Raw genomic sequence first — 17,197 nt, 5'->3', positions numbered from 1 at the left:
CCCGACCGTAGTCAAAGGAAACTTAATTAAGCACCTTTTTCGCTCCCTCACCTGAAGCCTCACCTTTCCCTGTACTTTGTAGCCGGCCGAACGATCTTCCGCCGAACTCGAAGCTTTTTAATTTGTAACTTAAATCGCGGAAATTACAACTATTCGACAACATGACGAGAGAATTCAACGAGCGACTCACGTCGCAGTCGCGACGCGTGTGTTCCAGGTAAAAGAGCGAGAGAGAGAGAGAGAGAGAGAGAAACGTCGACGGATGTCGACGAGGTTGCCTTTCATTAGCGAGAAACACGTTCGATTCAGCGCCAATCATGCGGTACCTACTGATGCTCCAGATACTAATCGCCGTGGTGCAGCCCAACCTTGAAGCCCGGCAGCGTGCATCGAACGTTAGAGGTGAGTTTTACACGCGTTGATTCAGAAGTATCTTCATATATTGAGAGACCCATTCAGTTGACTCGAACGAAATTCTTTCGCTCGGATATGGCGAACAAATGTTCCGGCTGCGGGAACCAAAACTTGATCATCTGGACCGAATCTTTGTCATTTTTGTCTCAGACCGAACCAAACCTTAGTTCTCACAACCGAAACATTTGTTTGCCCATATCCAAACAAGAATTCCATTCGAGTCAACTGAATGGATTTCTTCAATGTATTCTTAAGAAATGCGAACTTCGCCGACACTGAGGAAAAAAGTGGTAGAAATCAAAGAAATTTTACTTGAACGAGTGAACATTTTTCAAGCATGTCTAGTCCATTGAGCAAACGTTATCACCATTGCTGCGATAACTTGATTATTACTTGATTTAACGATTGCGATTCGATCAGTAACTACGCGACGTATTGTTGCGCCGATGCGTAATTGTTCATTGGACAAACTATTTTTTGAATAAGGATGCGGATTTCTTGGCGATTCAACTGCTTTGTTTCTCAGCGTACGGTATATTTTAATCACGTTCGATCATCTCGCGGATTTAAACGCGACTGTATCGTAAACGAAGGAAGGTGATCTCAATATCGATTGTCATCGTCTTCTGCATATTCAGCTTTCCCGCAAGTTTGATCCGACAGTGCAAGAGAGAGAGAGAGAGAGAGAGAGAACAGCATTTATTACATCCTAAGGTAAACCCTCTGAGGACAAGCGAGATACATAGTAAAGTCGAAAAGAAATAACAATACACTCTGCTGATTCTAAATCGCAGAAATAAAACTAATTATGCAAAAGCGAAAGAAAACTAAAAATGAGAACGAAAGGCCGACTTTGCGGAGCGTGGGTTAAAAAGTAACTTTAAGTTATATACGCTTGAGGAAAAGATTGAGCTGTGAATACGTTAATTTTAAACTCTCATAACTAAACGAAATCTTAATCGATATCTAAATTTAAGTTAAACTCAGATCGGCCTATAGAGAGAGAGAGAGAGAGAAAAAGAGAGGCAAAGAGGGAGATTGACGACAAAAGCCGAAATACGACGGGGATCGCGCCGACTCGATTCGCATGCGGCCCCGCGTCCACTTTCTCGAGTTTCTTCGACTCGCATGAAAACTGGCCGCGGCGGGTTCTCGAGCAGAAGCCTTACCTTTGCGGGCCGCGCTCCTATTAAGAGCACGAATAGGAGCGAGCCGCAGACATCTCGACGCGACGCGGCGGCCGGCGCCGGCGGATTTTGCGCAAGCCGGCAGAAGCGGGCAAGAAAGAGAAAGAATCGCAGAACCGCGGGATCGGACGCGCAGTTCCTCCGGATGACCGCCGGGGTGTGTCGTAAAATGCTAATCCCCGGCTTATTTATACGTCGGGACGCCTTAATGGCTGTTAAAGGCTGATGCTGATTTTTAATTATGTCGATAAATATTTCGAGTGTGTCGTCGGCGGCGGTGTGGCTCGGGTCATCACTCGGCTCGCAATTGATTATCGTCTGGCGTCGGCCGCGGAATGACACGAATATCGTGCCCGGTTCTGACGGTTCGAGATTTCGCCGAGCTTATCTCGGGGAATATCGACGGACGTCCGCGGACGGCCGCCGGTTGGCGAACGGCCAATCGATATAATTCTTAGCGCTGCTTCTGACGTGAGCGCCGAGGAGATGCTGATTCCGCAAAGCCGCAACGTCGATCGCCGCTCTCGGGTCCGCGGCGATCTCTCGATCGCGTGGCGATTTATACCGTCGGACATATGTACATAACGGACAAATTAATACAATCAGTTCAGATTATGACGATGTGATAAAAGGCGCGCGTGAGTCACGCGTGTGTGTTGTTCACAAGCCGCTATACTGAGAGAAGAGTTATTTTCAGCCTCAACTATAGGCCTTTCTTTGGTTTGACCACGAAAATAGTAGGTAACAATATGTGCGTAAGTGTAGTTTGGAAGGCTCGGAAGAAAACCGGTTGTTTCCCACTTTCCGCGGATTTTTTCGGTTTCTTGTCTTCTTTACGGAAAAAAAGGCATATATGCGGCAGGTTCTAAACGAACACGCGTGAATTCTTTTAAACGAATTCTACCCTCGAAACGAAAACCGGAGAAATCCGTGGAAAAAAATCGGTTCCTCCGAACCTTCGAAACTATACATGTGTATAAGGCTATTATAATTGACACTACAGTACTTACTACTACATTTGCCACACAGAAAAGAGCGCTAGAATTAAGTAAACGTAATTATCTATTTTTTAGCCTCTTAAATCAAGTAATATTTTTATTAATTCAAGGATCAATCAATGGGCCCGATCAATGTAACGGTTTTCTTACTTTTTCAGAAATTTTTCAACTTAATAGTTACAAATCCCCCCGGGTTTTATTTTTCCCATAGTGTGTACGATCTGCGCGAAACGTCGAAATTTCAATAGCGCTTTGCGCGGCTAGATTCATTCGTCTGCGACCTCCGTCTGGTCTTAAGCTCCATTTACGCGATCGTACTTACGTCGAATCGTTTGTCAACCGCGCGTCCAGAAATGCGACAGGTCGGAGTGATGGATAGCGTCTTTCTTTCCCGGTTTCCCTCGCGCGTTCGCGGAAGCATACGCGCCGGGCCGGCGCGCCGTGGAAAACTCTTCCAACGGGTACTTGGTTAACATCTCGCGCGGAGACAAAGGTCTTCCGACGTGACCGATGCGCGAAGACGGATTTCGCCTGAGCTACGAGAGCGAGGGAGAGATACAAAAAGACCCCGGATTTCACGGGCCGGGGCAACGAGCGATACAAAAACCGAGCCGACACGAGCCGTGAAAGACAATAAGCCGCGGAGAGGAGTTCGCTCTTTCGCCTCCTCGAGCTCGGCGCGCCGCTGAGAGGTATTGCATTCGAGAATCGCCGGCGCGGAATGCGTCCTTTTCAATGTAGATCGCTGTCGGTAGCGTCTCCTAATGAGCCCGAGCACTCGTAAATATTTATTCGTTCCGTAGGAGAAGAGACAATACGCGAGACGTCGAATTATATCCATCGCGGCAGACGAACGGAGAGAGAGAGAGAGAGAGAGGGGGAAGAGAGCCATTTCGAAATTACCCTCTCGTTAGGGGGTAGTTATTATGATCAGGCAAAATTACACTGCGCGCGTGGGGGACTTGTTTACCGAACGGCTCGAAAAGCCGGGCGGTGGGTAACTGACACGGGGTAATTTGTCCGGCTCGTGATAACCGCCGGCATCTCTCTCTCTCTCTCTCTCTGGTGATTGCTGAATTATTAACTCGCCGGAGGTAACGTAATGACGAGACATTAGTGCGGTTTGCGCCTCGTTGCGAGCCGATTGCCTTTCTCTCTCCCAATTTGGAAATTAACCGGTCGTGCCAGCGTGAAGAAATGATCGTGCGCGCATCCTCGCTCCCGCCGCGAGATCGTTTCCGACGAAGCAAGGGGCGCGACGAGTCCGGGAACCGGCGAAGGGTGCGAAGTCGTCGTGTCGAGTTCGCGGGAAACCGAGGACTCGTTGCATGTTGTTGTCGCGCGGAACAAAGGCGAGAAAGCATTTTCCGTAACGAGTCACGGGTATACAGGGTGCGGCGAATGAAGTGTTTTACCTTATTCAACTTACTAACGGTAAAGTTGAGGTCGAATGCGAGCCCACGGCTCGTTTATTTTACAGCGTTTCTCTCAAGATCGCGTGGTCTCGGCTAACCTATTTTTTAAAGCGTTCTGAAAATCCACCTTGTCGTTAAAGAGTTAAATTATCAGTGTTCTTACAAATCTTCAAATAAGAATATCTGCTTATAGACAAGGTTGTGATACTTTGGATTTTATCAACATTTCATTCGCCCGCAAAACCATCCGTGATCAACTCAAAAGCGTTCTTCGCTTTCCTCGAAGTGTATCTCGAGTGTGTTGTCGACCTTACGAAGATCACTCGCGAGAATGACATGTGCCCGATATTCGCCGCCTCTGTCTTCACCCTCGCACGTAGTACACGCCAAGTTCTCGCGACCGCCGGCTGCAATCAATTTTTCGATTGAAAACATATCGATCCTGTCCTCCGCCGTCGATTTAGACGGCGGTGCGGGCCGCCGTTCGAAATTGGTTTCCTCGGGATTGAATGGGATCGCAAAATCGTTTAGACAGACTTCGATTGGAATATATATATATATATATATATAATTGCTCGGAGCAAGCCAATTTACATGTCGGTCGCGCTCGTTACGTATTCCAGTCGGCATTTTTGATAACGGCGAATTTACACTGGCGTCAAAGGGATTACAAGACAGCGTCCGCTCTCCCTCTCCCTCTCGCGAAATAAATTATCGATGAGCGCCGCGCCGGCGGGACAAATAAATGAATAAGCAAACAGACGCGCAGAAACTCGGAAACATCCACGCTCGTTTCGGGAGAGACGCATCGAAATAAAACGCCTGTCCCCGACGATCGACTCGACGAGCGAAATATCGTAATACCGAAACGGTTCCACACACGTGGCTACGTATGAGAAGCCCGTACCCTTTTTATCTTCCGACGGGGAATCACGGACCCGCGATGGCGCCAAACGTCCGCAAAATCGAGGACGAGGAGACATCAGAGAGAAAGAGAAAAAAGACGAGGAGGAAGACGCCGAGCGCCTAGCCGCCGAGCCGATCCGCTCGCTTCGTCCGTAAAACCAACACGACGTGCGAGGCGCCCATTCATGGCTCGAACACGCTGAAAAATCGCCCGTTCGTTCGCCGCATAAATGCAAGGACCGGCCGAGAGCGGCGCGGCGCGGAGTGGGCGTCGCGCGTATATCCGTGGCAGCATATTATAGTATTAAGCGCTGGCACAAAAGCACACGAGAGAAAGAGAGAGAAGGTGAGTACGTGCGTGCGTGCGTGCGGCGACGCATCCGTACGCACGAAGGCGCACCTGCACACGCGCGCGCGCGCGAGGGCGACCGCGTGGGCAAACGCGCGCTGTCAATGGACCCCGATACTCGCTCGCGTGTGAGACTCCTTTTCTCCTTCCCCTCTCGCGTTCCCTCCCCTCGGCTCGGGCTTTTGGATCCTCTCTGCAGCCGACGCTGCTGGTGGATCGAAAATGAGGAAATAGGTGGACATCGAGTCGAAAATAATCAAGTTTTAATTTCACGATTTCGCCCGCTCGAACTGTACGTGTTGTCGAGTACTTCCAACGCGTCACCCGAAAGCAGGAAATGTCGATCGATGTGTAATGCAGATGCTGTGCGGATACGCGAATTGCTAAATTTCTGTGATAAGTGAAATTCCGTGATAAGTGAAGCAGATGTCGTCCACTCGTGTGTCCTCTGTGTTCTGTATAAAGGATTCTATCTATCTTTATCCCGAAGGATAAGGATAATCCCTAGGATTATCTGTTGTACGATAATTCAATTCTACTCTCCTAAGTTGAATCAGTGAAACGGTATTCTGTCGATAATTATTGAATATTCATTAGTCTTCAGCGGAAGCTCTTCCACTTAATTTCCTCTTTTGTTTGAAACTTCACTGATTTTGGCCAGTGAAAGATTCAGTGCAAATCGCTGTTACGCGTCCCGTGGCAGAAATATATGTACATATGGTATAAGCATTCAATCATATGTCGTATTTGGCGTGGTTTAAAAGTTTCGTTCTCTGAAACGAAAATGAAAAAGGTTTGTTTCCTTCCCTGAACCTTTGGCGCAGAGAATCAAACTTCGGTTTTCATAATCAAAACATTCGTTTCGAAAGAGAAATATATGATAATACGGCGATGATATAAATTTCGAATAAAGAAGACGGCCTGGAGATAAATAGACGTGAAAATATGAAAACGTTGTAACTTTTATCACGCTTATGATAATGATGTTTCTTTTCAGTTCAAAGCAAACGTAAACACGCGGGACGACATTGCGGGACTGGAAGTATCCTCTTTCTCTCTCTCTCTCTCTCTCTCTCTTTTTCTCTCGCCCACTTGTATTCAAATAAAACCAAAACGCCGTTGCATTAAAATTAAATTAAGATCGAAAGGTCAACATAACAACCGAGTTTTTTGGCTTTAGTTTCGCGACCAGTTCTCTCTCTCTCTCTCTCTCCACTCTTATTACCGGTCTCGCTTACCAGAGTTGCGTACGGCGCGCTATTATAAATAAAGTATATGAAAAAGGTCAGCCGCGTCGAATCTCTCTCTCTCTCTCTCTCTCTTTCTTTCTCTCTCGCCCTCTCGCGTCATATAATACGCGCGTGGCCCTTTTATCTCCGTTAAACGTTCGCGACGTAAATCATAAGGAATCGTGCGTGTATATACCGGGGCGGGAGAAAGATTCAATGGGCGATACGTAACGCAAACATTGCCTCTCGCAACGGCCATTGTGACAGGTACAGCGACGACCCCGCTTGCGACTTAACGCGATATTGTGCCCAGATGCGTTAGGTCGCATCTATCTCTCCGTGAGATAATAAATTGCAAACATAACCAGCTATTTACCCGAGTACACTTATTCCCCGTGGCCGCACGCTACACGAACACACGCCGCCTTATCTCCGGTAACCATTTCTGCGGAACAAGAACTTCGGAGATATTTCTCTCAAGAAGCAAGGCGGCTCTGATACAGCGCCGGGCCGGCGCGCATAGGGAAGATTCCGGATACTTTCTGTAACCGCGCTCTCTCGCGCATTTGTTGCCCTTTATCTAAGTCCCACGGGGAGAGCGACAGCGCGATAACAAAGATCTGGTTTACGGAGGAGTAAAATTTTATGCGCCGCTTAAGAACCGCGGCGAACCACCGATTTACGATTCACCCCGCGAAATCCATCCGCGCGGGACTCCGTGACCCCGTATGCAAAGACGAAGATGATTCAGAGAGGACCCGACATACATCCGAGGGACGCCGGCTCGTCGTGCCCGATATCTCGTGCTTTCGGCGTCGCGTATCGATGCTTTTTTCTCTGGAGTCTCGAGTTAAATTGATCGCGGAACTGAATAAAAACAGGAAGATATAAACATGTTGTCACTCATCAGCTGAAAAACGAGTTACTGAAGATGGGCGATCTCCTTAAAAATACTTATGCATATTCGTCGTGTTCCTTCGCTTAATAGACTGCGTACGCCTGGAAGTGCAAGAAGCAAGTGTAAAAATGATAGAAAACGGGTTAAAAAGGAGTCGAAAACGGGACGTATGAGTTGAAATATTCCTGTAAGGATTGTCGCGAATAACACGGACATGCACGCGCGCTGTTAATTCGTTTCCTCTCGCGCGGACGAAACGGAACTGTTGCAAGTTTGCATTAGCGCCAGACAGAGCCGCGAACCATAGAGTTCTATCCCCTCGGGGATTCCCCGGGGAGTTCTGGGGAGGACATCGGCGTCGAGTAAACTCGCGCCATCGGCACGTGAGAAATTTCCCCGCGTCGCACGACTCGACATCGCAGTCACTTATCGAACGTGTAAACTACCTGCCACTGTGTTTTCCGGTCGGGACAGTGCAATAACGGACTTCACCGATTTCCCCAGGGTCGCCGAGTTACGATATCTCTCACGATAAGAAGCGATGAACTCGAGAGACCAGGCGCGAAAAAGACGGAGCGCGCGCGTCTCGATAAACTTCGTACATTACCGTATCGATATGTTACGCGCGAACAAGATGAGTCGCATCGCGGGGGAAAGAGGGAGATAAATTGACGAAGTGCGGTAAGATGACGACTTGCCAATTTTTTTCAAGTTAATGGCAAACAACGAATCGGTGCCTAACTTATCGGAGCCTTTAATGATAGTAAATAATCCGTTGTAATTTGACAATCCGTCAACGATAGTAGATAATATAATAAGAAATATATTTTAGATACATCTATGTTTTTCATAAAGAATTACACAATTGCAATAAATATTTTCACTTTTTCTACAAAATTATCGTCTTACTGTAGGGTATCCAAAAACGGATGTTGTAACGCATTATTATTTTTCATCTGTCATATTGCGATATTTTTTTAATTGGATAAATAAGCGATCATGCGAGATAAGATGACGCATCAATTTTTGTATTTTATTTAAAATTATGTAATTATAAATAACTGTTTTTATTTTTATTCTTGTCTGAATTTTATTTTACATTATGCTACAGACTTTAATTTACGTTATGACACAAATCATATGTTTTATTTATAAATAATAATATTTTTATTTGTATTTTATATTGCGTTATATAGGCATATATAATAACAAAATAATTTAAAAAGTTTGTGAAAATCATAAATTTTTTGCATATACACACACATATAAAGAAATTTAATTTTGACTTTCGTCATATTTTATTCACATGACAGCAAAATGACGAAATTGATGCATTCTCAAAAAATGTAAATTAAATCAAATTCTAACTTATTTATAAATTTTTCAGTTTATGCAAGTAGTGGGCAAGGTTTTAGCTACTCAGAACAAATAAATCGTTATTTTTACGTTACTACGAAAATGGAGAAAAATTGACAAACCTTAAGATAATCTCGTCTTACTCCTTATTTACCTTTATTTACAAAAATGAATAAAGAGTCCGCGCGTCGAAGTCGAATTGTGGTGCTTCGTCGACGGACGTACGTTCGCGAAACGTACGCACAGAAGAATCCAAGTGGGTGAGGAGCACGAGTATCTATTTCTCTCTCTCTCTCTCCCTCTTTCTCTTGAAAAGGATCACTCCTGCAGCCTGCTTGAAGTTGAGACCGCGTGGGCTTTATTCGTTATTACTGATCGGCCGCGGCCCACGCTCGACAGCATCTTCGTCCTGTCTGCCCCCGCAGGTGCGAATCAGTCACTCTTCTCGGACAACGTACATACACGCCACTCCCGCTAAGTGGCGAAATAATAGCGGCAGCCTCTGGCGGTTGCGGGAGGAGGTCGTTCGTTTTGCGTCCGCGGCCTTACGGTTGGCGTTGCGCGCCGTAAATCATGAAAAAATATCGTTCGCGGGAAACTAGGGAGAGTATCGGCGCGAACTGCTGCTGATCCGAAATCCGGTCTTCTTTCGGCGAGGCCTTGAATCATTCTGGAGGATCGAAATCGCGACTCGCGAATCGTGCATCATTGTGAAAAACTCGGCCCGTGAGATATCCGGTATTGCCAGCCGAGATTGCTCTTCCATTGTACATTCGCGTACGTGTGCGTAATAAATTATAATGAAATTTCAAGATCCTTTCGAACTATGTATATATTTTAACCTTGACGACGTACTGTCTCAAATATAAGATCGAATTCGAATTTGCTTAACTCTGAGAGCAACACCAGTAGATTCTGACGTTGAAATAACACTATAGGCTTCTCAGGCCTATATCACGAAAAAAGTTGTAAAAATCACGGTTTCTTACATTTTTTATTTTCTGTGAATTATCTAAATTTATTAAATTTATTGCCAATTTTATTTATCGCCTTTATAGACTGGTTGCCGCCAGAAAACCAGTTATCTCATTAGATCAGACTGATGATAGCAGTAGTCACATGGACTAAACTTTTTCTGTCTTAATTTGCAATTCATTCAGTTTTTATTATTATCTAAATTAATCTTGTAATTTTGGCAAGTTCTAGGATTGCGTAATAAAATTCAATAGTTTCCTTCGGATTCGAATTTGCTTAACTCTGAGAATGATACCAGCGATTTTGACGCTGAAATAACATTGTAGGTCTCTCAGGCCTATATAACGAAAAAAGTTGTAAAAGTCGTGTTTTTTTGCATTTTTTATCTTCTGAGAATTATCTACATTTATTAAATTTATTACCCATTTTATTTATTGCCCTCGTAGACTGGTTACCGTCAGAAAACCAGTTATCTCACTAGATCAGATTGATGATAGTAGTAGTCACACGGACTAAACTTTTTCTGTCTTGATTTAGAATTCATTTAGTTTTTATCATTATCTAAATTATTCTTGTAATTTTTACAAGTTTCAGGATTGCGTAATAAAATTCAAGTTTCCTTCAACCTAATATTTTGATACGGAAACTTATTTAAAAATCTTATTTTAACATGAAAACTCCCTAAAAACTATTATTTGAGCACAGAGGCAAATTTGGAATAAAAAGATATTGTTCACATCGAAAAATCTTGTTATTAAACCCCCAAAAAAAGGAAAACAAAATTCTTATAAATCTTTTAAAAATACGCACTTTAAAAACGTCAGAGGCTTGTAAGACTTATCCGCTGGCCAGTCTGTCAAGTCACATCATAGGCTTCTAAGGCTTTGCTTTGAAAAATTTGCTTCTGAAACTTTCAACCAACACCCCGGGCCTCAGAGATCTGGCACGTTGAAATAAAATGACGATAGTTTATCTACTAATATAGGATCTATTGACATAATAGCTGATATAGGATTTCTCCCTCGCAAAGATTGAAGATTGATCAACTGAGCAACAGAGGTATTGGGATATAGTGTTTTGCACAAAACGTGGTAGAGGAGCTGACCGAAAGAAAACGCATGCAGACCTCGTAAGTTCCAAGGAATTACCGTGAGGATTAACAGCGCTCCTGGCGCGAGGCATTTTACGTCGCCGAGCACAATTTGCAAACTCAAGGCAGCCTTGTCGCGAGCCTCGCGAAGCGTACGGGAGCAAGTGTCGTCTGGCGAGCGTACGCAGTTAATTAAATGAAAGATCGCGCATCGCGCCGTGCGCTCAATCTGTATCCACCCACGTGCGAGCACAGGTCCCACGACGACGATGACGACGACGACGACATTGACATTGAGGAATAATCTCATCAGCGATACCAACCGTTCACGTTCGTCCGGTCTCCGCGAGCCCATCGATGCGCGAAAATAAAATTCGATTAATTGCGCGCGTCGCGTTATCGCGCGGGATTCATCGGCCGATCTGTTGGAGCGCGACCGAGTCGTACGGCGACGTAAAATCGCAGCTGTAGCGAAGTGCAACGCGGATTAACACGGGGACACGGACAATAACTAAATCGTTCCGAGTCGAAATTTTAGCCCCATGTTAAATCTTGAATTCTGCAACATAGTAGGAGCTGAGACGGTAAAACAAGTTCAATTTTAATTCTAATAATATATTACAAGCCCTACTTTGTCCCTGATGATGTCTGAAATTTCCGTTCTCACTGATTTAGCGTTAAAATAAGATGATGAGGATAGCGTTAAAAATCAACCGATCAAATAGAATGAAAGGCTCAAAAAAGAAGTTAAAAAATATCTACATTGTCAAAATAGGTTTTTGTAGGCCTGTAGGCCGGTCTACAGTTCCTGGCCATATTATTAAACGTACTTTGATGTTTTAAAAGAATACAGGATAGAAGGAGAAGAAAAACGGCTGATTTTATGTTTACTCGATTAGAATAATTTTCGGTGTAAATCAATGGTTTTTATCTCCGCGACCTTCTGAAGTGTCAAATCACTAATATTATACGTAACTTTTGTAAACAATATTAATATTGTTCACACGAAAATTTTATTTTTCTGTTAGCATGCAAGGAACTTGAAGCTTCAAGTCGCAAGTAACGAAAAATCAAATCAAATTTCAATTGACGCACATTCAAAACACGTCTGTTCTTATTATTATCAACAACGCAACTAGCGCGAGTTTGTACTTGTTCGATGTCATCGTAACGAGTGAAATGTCATGAAAAATACCTTTTATAGTACAATGACTCCTTAACATAATTCGAACGATAGATGAGCCGTGTTATAAAGCTGGCTCCTCGGGAGTAAATGAATTGTAAACAATTAAGGCGCGTCTAAAAATACGAACAGGGGCTGTGAGTGGGCGCAAACTATCCTTAAGAACGTCAGAGCAGCGTCGAAATTTCGACTCGGGGTACCACTGTGATTAATCGCGTCGTCTGTCCGACAGGCCCGACGTTCCTTTCTTTGTGCGAGGCGGGCAGGCCGCGTCGAACAACGCGCGCGGGAAACGCCTCGCGCATGCATTTTCCCCGAGCGCACTCGGCGATCGGGAAATTGAACGGGCGCCGCGCCGTTCATGAGCGCGGCGAGGAAGGTCACCTCTCACGACGAGCGGTCCTTTTTCGAGCGATTATGCGGCAAATGTACCGCGGATATTGCGCCTAACGACCGCGTTACGATGGTAACGATCGGTACAGCCGCGGCCGCTTTTACGCACTTTGCGCGAATTAGTATCGAGCTCTCGTATTTATGGACGGCGATACGCCTCGGGTACACGCGCGGCGCGAACTTCGCCTGCCGCTCGTTACTTCACTTTATTATCGGCTATTTATTAAAAGCGCCTGGATAAGCTGGATATCGGTCCACGTTAGAACTTGCGCGCGCTTGCCGCGAGAATGAATCGCCATAATATCGGAATACGCGTACAAACCTACGGCGCATGAGCGTGACTCAGGAATTATTAATCGTGCGGATTTCAGTCGCGGGAGGAAAAGGAAAAGTTGGAATGGAAGAAGTCCGAGTGATTCAGAGAGCCGGCCGATTCGGCGCGTCTCGTCCGAGCGCGGGATTCGAACGGGGACCGAGCGAGTCTGACGATTTGTCAGCCGGTAAATTCCGGTAAATTCCTTAATGACCCTATTGATCTGATTCGATCTCGGGGATAAGCCAGCGGCGCGCCGCATTAACCGCATCCGCGGGAACCTTGGGCGCGGCTTATTTAATCAAAGCTATCTCGCTCGCCGTAAAAGCGAGACCAGCTGTTGTGGCGCGGCGCGCCGGTGCGCCGCGGCGCGACGGTCCCGAGGCGCGCGCGCCACAGTGCAACGTTTGTACGAAATCGGACGGCGGCTGTATTGCACGTCGGATTTTCGAGAATACACCATTGTTCGGGAGCCATCCGGGATTAGTGGTGCGCTAGCGTATGAGATGCCGTATCGCCGGCTCCTCGAATATAATTCGCCGACGAGAGGGGGAGAGGATATTTATTTTCACCCTCGAAGAGGTCAAAGACTCCTCGAGCTCGCAGAAATTTCATACAAGTACAGTTGCTCGCCGGAGTTTCGAATAATACGAGATAATGAAGAAATAAGTAAGCGTTAAGGAATACCGAGATATTAAATTCGGATAATTGGCAAAATACCCCGCAAGACCTAATTGATTGATTGGCTTATTTGATATAGGAATACGTTGCCGGATATACGCCCTCCAGGTAATTCCTCCTATATTTAATCACCTCATATATTACTAAATGTTTTTATAAGATAGCTTGTAATGATTCGAGGATGTTAAAAATAAATTTTTATTTAGAGATTGTTCTAGGGATTAACATCCTTCTCTTAGTGATTACCTCGATGTGTTATCGTGAGCTTTTCTCAATTTAAAGGATAGGACATTGAAGCACATTTGAATTTAGGCAAAGAAATGATTTTGACTATCGTCAGGTAACGAGGTTCAAAAGTAAGCAGCTTGAACTATAAAAGAACTCTTGTAGATTTCAGCAAAATTACGGCAAGGTGGCATAAACAGAGAGAGAGAGAGAGAGAGAGATACGGCGGGTCTAAAACTTTACAAGCCCGACGAACGTGCCTAATTACGTGCTCCGATCTCTACGAAGCGATGTCGCGGCAGTTGGCACAAGTTCATGCGTTTATATCCTCCGAATCCGAAGCCTCCCTCGTGGGGTTTTGGAAACTCCCTTCTCTTCTCTCCTTCTCTCTTTCTTTCTCCATCTTCCTACCGTGTCTCACGTCAAATTCACGACGTTAGACGGAATCATTATTTTCCCGATAAAATCGGAAGGGTTAGGGTATACACGTAAAGTCGCTCGCGTGGGCTCGGAACAAATTGATCGTGACGAAATGACGGAGTCGTTTTCCAGCTCCCCTTCCTCCAGGAAAGGACTCAAAGACGCTTAACGTCGCCCTCGTGGACAAGTATCCCGGGGAACACCTCGGATGAGGATTCGAGAGCGAACAGCGTGCGGACAAGGATAATCGCGTTTCGCAAAAGGAACCTTCGACCGGCGGCGTCGACGGCTCGTATAATTTACCGGTCGCCCGCGAGAGAGACCGCGTGTGTTTTGCACGAGGCGGGTCCGTCCTCGGCGTTACTCAGCGGCGGCACTTACACCAGAATCTCGAATAAAGGTCAGCCCGAGTCGACTGAAGGCGGTGTCAAATCCCGGTGTCGTAAAAATCGATGATTAGATCGATTCGAAGCCGGGAAGTGACGCGGCGATGATTCAAGCCGGCGATCACTCGAGAAACTCGTCCTAAGGAGACGAAGCGCCTCTCCTCGAGTGTCCCGCTGCGTAGTTCGGTTATATTTCCGTGGGTATATCGCGACGGCTTTAATGAATTCGATAAGTAGGTATATGCTAATGGGGGCAGTCGGGGGGGGGGACCATTCTTGCGGGACCGCCGATGGCCTGCGCGCGAGATGGGCCCGGGAGTGAGTCATCTGGAGGAACTGGTTTCTACCGTAATACCCAGGTATCGCCGATAAAGAATCATTCCGACGCCTAATAACTTCGGCTCCTGCGCCTCCGCGATTCGCTCGTGACAAGCCGTGGAACCATGAAACCGGTATCGAGACCCGCGCTCGTGATCCTCTCGGCTCGCTCTCTGCTACGAAAAAGCGGACCTCCGCCCCGTTGTCGCCGAATGACACGATATTCGTGCTCTCGTTTCGCACGAATTGGGACAAGGAAGACCGTCGAGTCTTGTTCTTCGTATCTCTTTTCTCATTTCAGATTCACAGCGATCTCGATGTCACATTCGAAGTCGGATCATCACAACGCGCACAGTGGTGTCGGTTTAGTTGTCATTGAACGTTCGTGAGACGCGACACGGAGGATAATAATTTTGCTATCCTAGCGAAAGCATCGTTGCTGCACGGAGAGAAATTCGTTGCCGGCACGGCAAATTGTTAGTTACTATATTCGTTGCGACAATGATAAAATTTAATTGGCGTAAAGAAATTAGCGAATTATTCGCAGTCAGAGGGGGAAACTGTTTTGCCGCGGCGGGATAAAAAAGTTTCGATGAGTAAATTTGTCCTTAAGATATGTTAATTTGCTGTTAATGTAAAACAGTGTTTTCCTACATTTACTAATTTGTTTTCACAGCGAAATAATATGTAGATTCGGCGGAACAACCCGGCGAATGACAATTAGAACAATTAAGACAATTAACAAATTGTTTTGCCACCCACATAGTAGATTTTGCCGCGACGGCGTAAAGTCCGCCGTGCCGGCAGATTATTTTCCTCCGCGTGCAGATGCGGAAGAAAATTTCGTCATCGAAAAAATAAGAGGGATCGTGCTCTGCTTTCGCCCGTGAGCCCGGAATTTTGGATTCTCCGCGTCGGGAAGACCGAGCGGGACGCGCGTGCGTCGATCATACTTGCTTATTGATCGCGGCTGCCGAAAGACCGGCGGAAGACGAATGTTTCATCGATTAGATCGTAGCAACGTCAGTCTCTTTGCGTGCACGTGAAGTAAGCCGACGACACTGACGAAGTATGGAGCACCGATCGACGATGTGTGTACGTGCGTGCGTGCGTGTGTGCGACGAACGAGCAGGCGGAGCGCTAGCGCACTCGCGACGATAAATTACGCAATATCAGACGTACGAAACACGCGGCATCGGCCTTGCGATCGGCTTTGAATTATCGCGTCGATCTGCAATACGGGATTTCCATATGCGCGCGTATTCCCATAAATCCCGCGGGAGGGTCGATCTTTCGGCCACCTCTAAATCTGTCAGACTTTCTATGCGCGCCGAGAGACGGACGGTTTCTTCCCGGGAATCGAGAAGCCGCACCGAATAACCGAATACCGGTTAATACTCAGACCCCTCGCCTCGTTTTACATCTCAATCGATCAGCCACGTCGCACACCAGTTACGCGGTGACTTATCGTGGTGAAGAAGAAGAGAAGAAAAAGAAGAGAACGAAGAAGACGGAAAAAATGCCAATTAATTTCCCCCTCCTCGAAACGAGTTCTGCATTTCTGCGGGTAGTGGTGGAATACGCTTTCAGATATACGAGAATAGCAATTTCTTCTCTTTCCTTTGCGCCTTCGTTATCGGGAATGAGAGAGAGAGAGAGAGATAGAGAGAGAGAGCAGGAGGAAGGGGAGAATCAAGTTAACACAGGTGTACACAGCCGTTAACCGACGAGAGGCTGCGCTCTCTCTCTCTCTCTCTCTTGTCACTCTGCTCTCCAGCTCTCGTGTACAAACGTGACCGCCGGAAGGTTAACTGTCGGCAGGTAACAGTGGTCGATTAATAACTCGCTGCATAAGTCTCATATAATTACGTTAACCCGGGACAGCGCGCATCATCAATTATACGCAATTAGACGAGCCGTGGTAGTGGCGTGGCACAGTGCGCCGTACGATACGTACGTGCACACGGGCGTAGGAACGGCCTCGAACCGCGTGTGCATCGACGTTTACAGTAGGTACAGCCTGTATGGGAGGTCCGAGTATCTCCATCCGACGTCCCCACCTGCAGTTAACCCCGACTCGCTCGAGGCGCGCGCCCATTGGTCGCCCCGCCATTTTTCCGACTTTAATGATAATGGGATAATGATGATTACACCGTCCAACTACCTGCACTAGACGGCACCTCTCTCTCTCTCTTGCTCGCCTCCGCCACGTCCTGTTCATCTACCTATCTAGCCGCCTCTCGGCGATCGCCGTCCAGCGTGGAAAGCGGATAGATCGATCCGTGCGTCTCGTCAAGGCGAGTCGCGGGGCCTTCGCGCCCCGTCTCGGAGCAGCGTGAGAGATTACTTCGAAATGCAACGAGACAAAAACGTCCGACGGTATATCGGCGCTCGTAGCGTAGAGCGCGATTGATGATCGTGCGCTTGTTGTTCTCTCTCTCTCTCTCTCTCTCTCTTTCTT

At 46.5% G+C, this 17,197-nt stretch overlaps 1 protein-coding gene across 1 annotated transcript in view; it reads left to right on the top strand.

Moving 5' to 3' along the window:
- LOC106743966 (A disintegrin and metalloproteinase with thrombospondin motifs 7-like) overlaps positions 1 to 17,197 on the top strand; it is a 59,289-nt gene that overhangs the window by 8,021 nt on the left and 34,071 nt on the right. The window contains exon 2 of the mRNA XM_014618326.1: positions 198 to 402. Coding sequence (XP_014473812.1) covers positions 318 to 402 — 85 coding nt within the window. The 5' untranslated portion in view covers positions 198 to 317. The remainder of the gene's footprint in view (positions 1 to 197; positions 403 to 17,197) is intronic.

Source organism: Dinoponera quadriceps, unplaced genomic scaffold (assembly GCF_001313825.1).
Source record: "Dinoponera quadriceps isolate SergipeBrazil2010 unplaced genomic scaffold, ASM131382v1 scaffold1128, whole genome shotgun sequence".
Lineage (NCBI taxonomy): Eukaryota > Metazoa > Arthropoda > Insecta > Hymenoptera > Formicidae > Dinoponera > Dinoponera quadriceps.
This window is presented reverse-complemented; position numbering and strand designations above follow the sequence as displayed.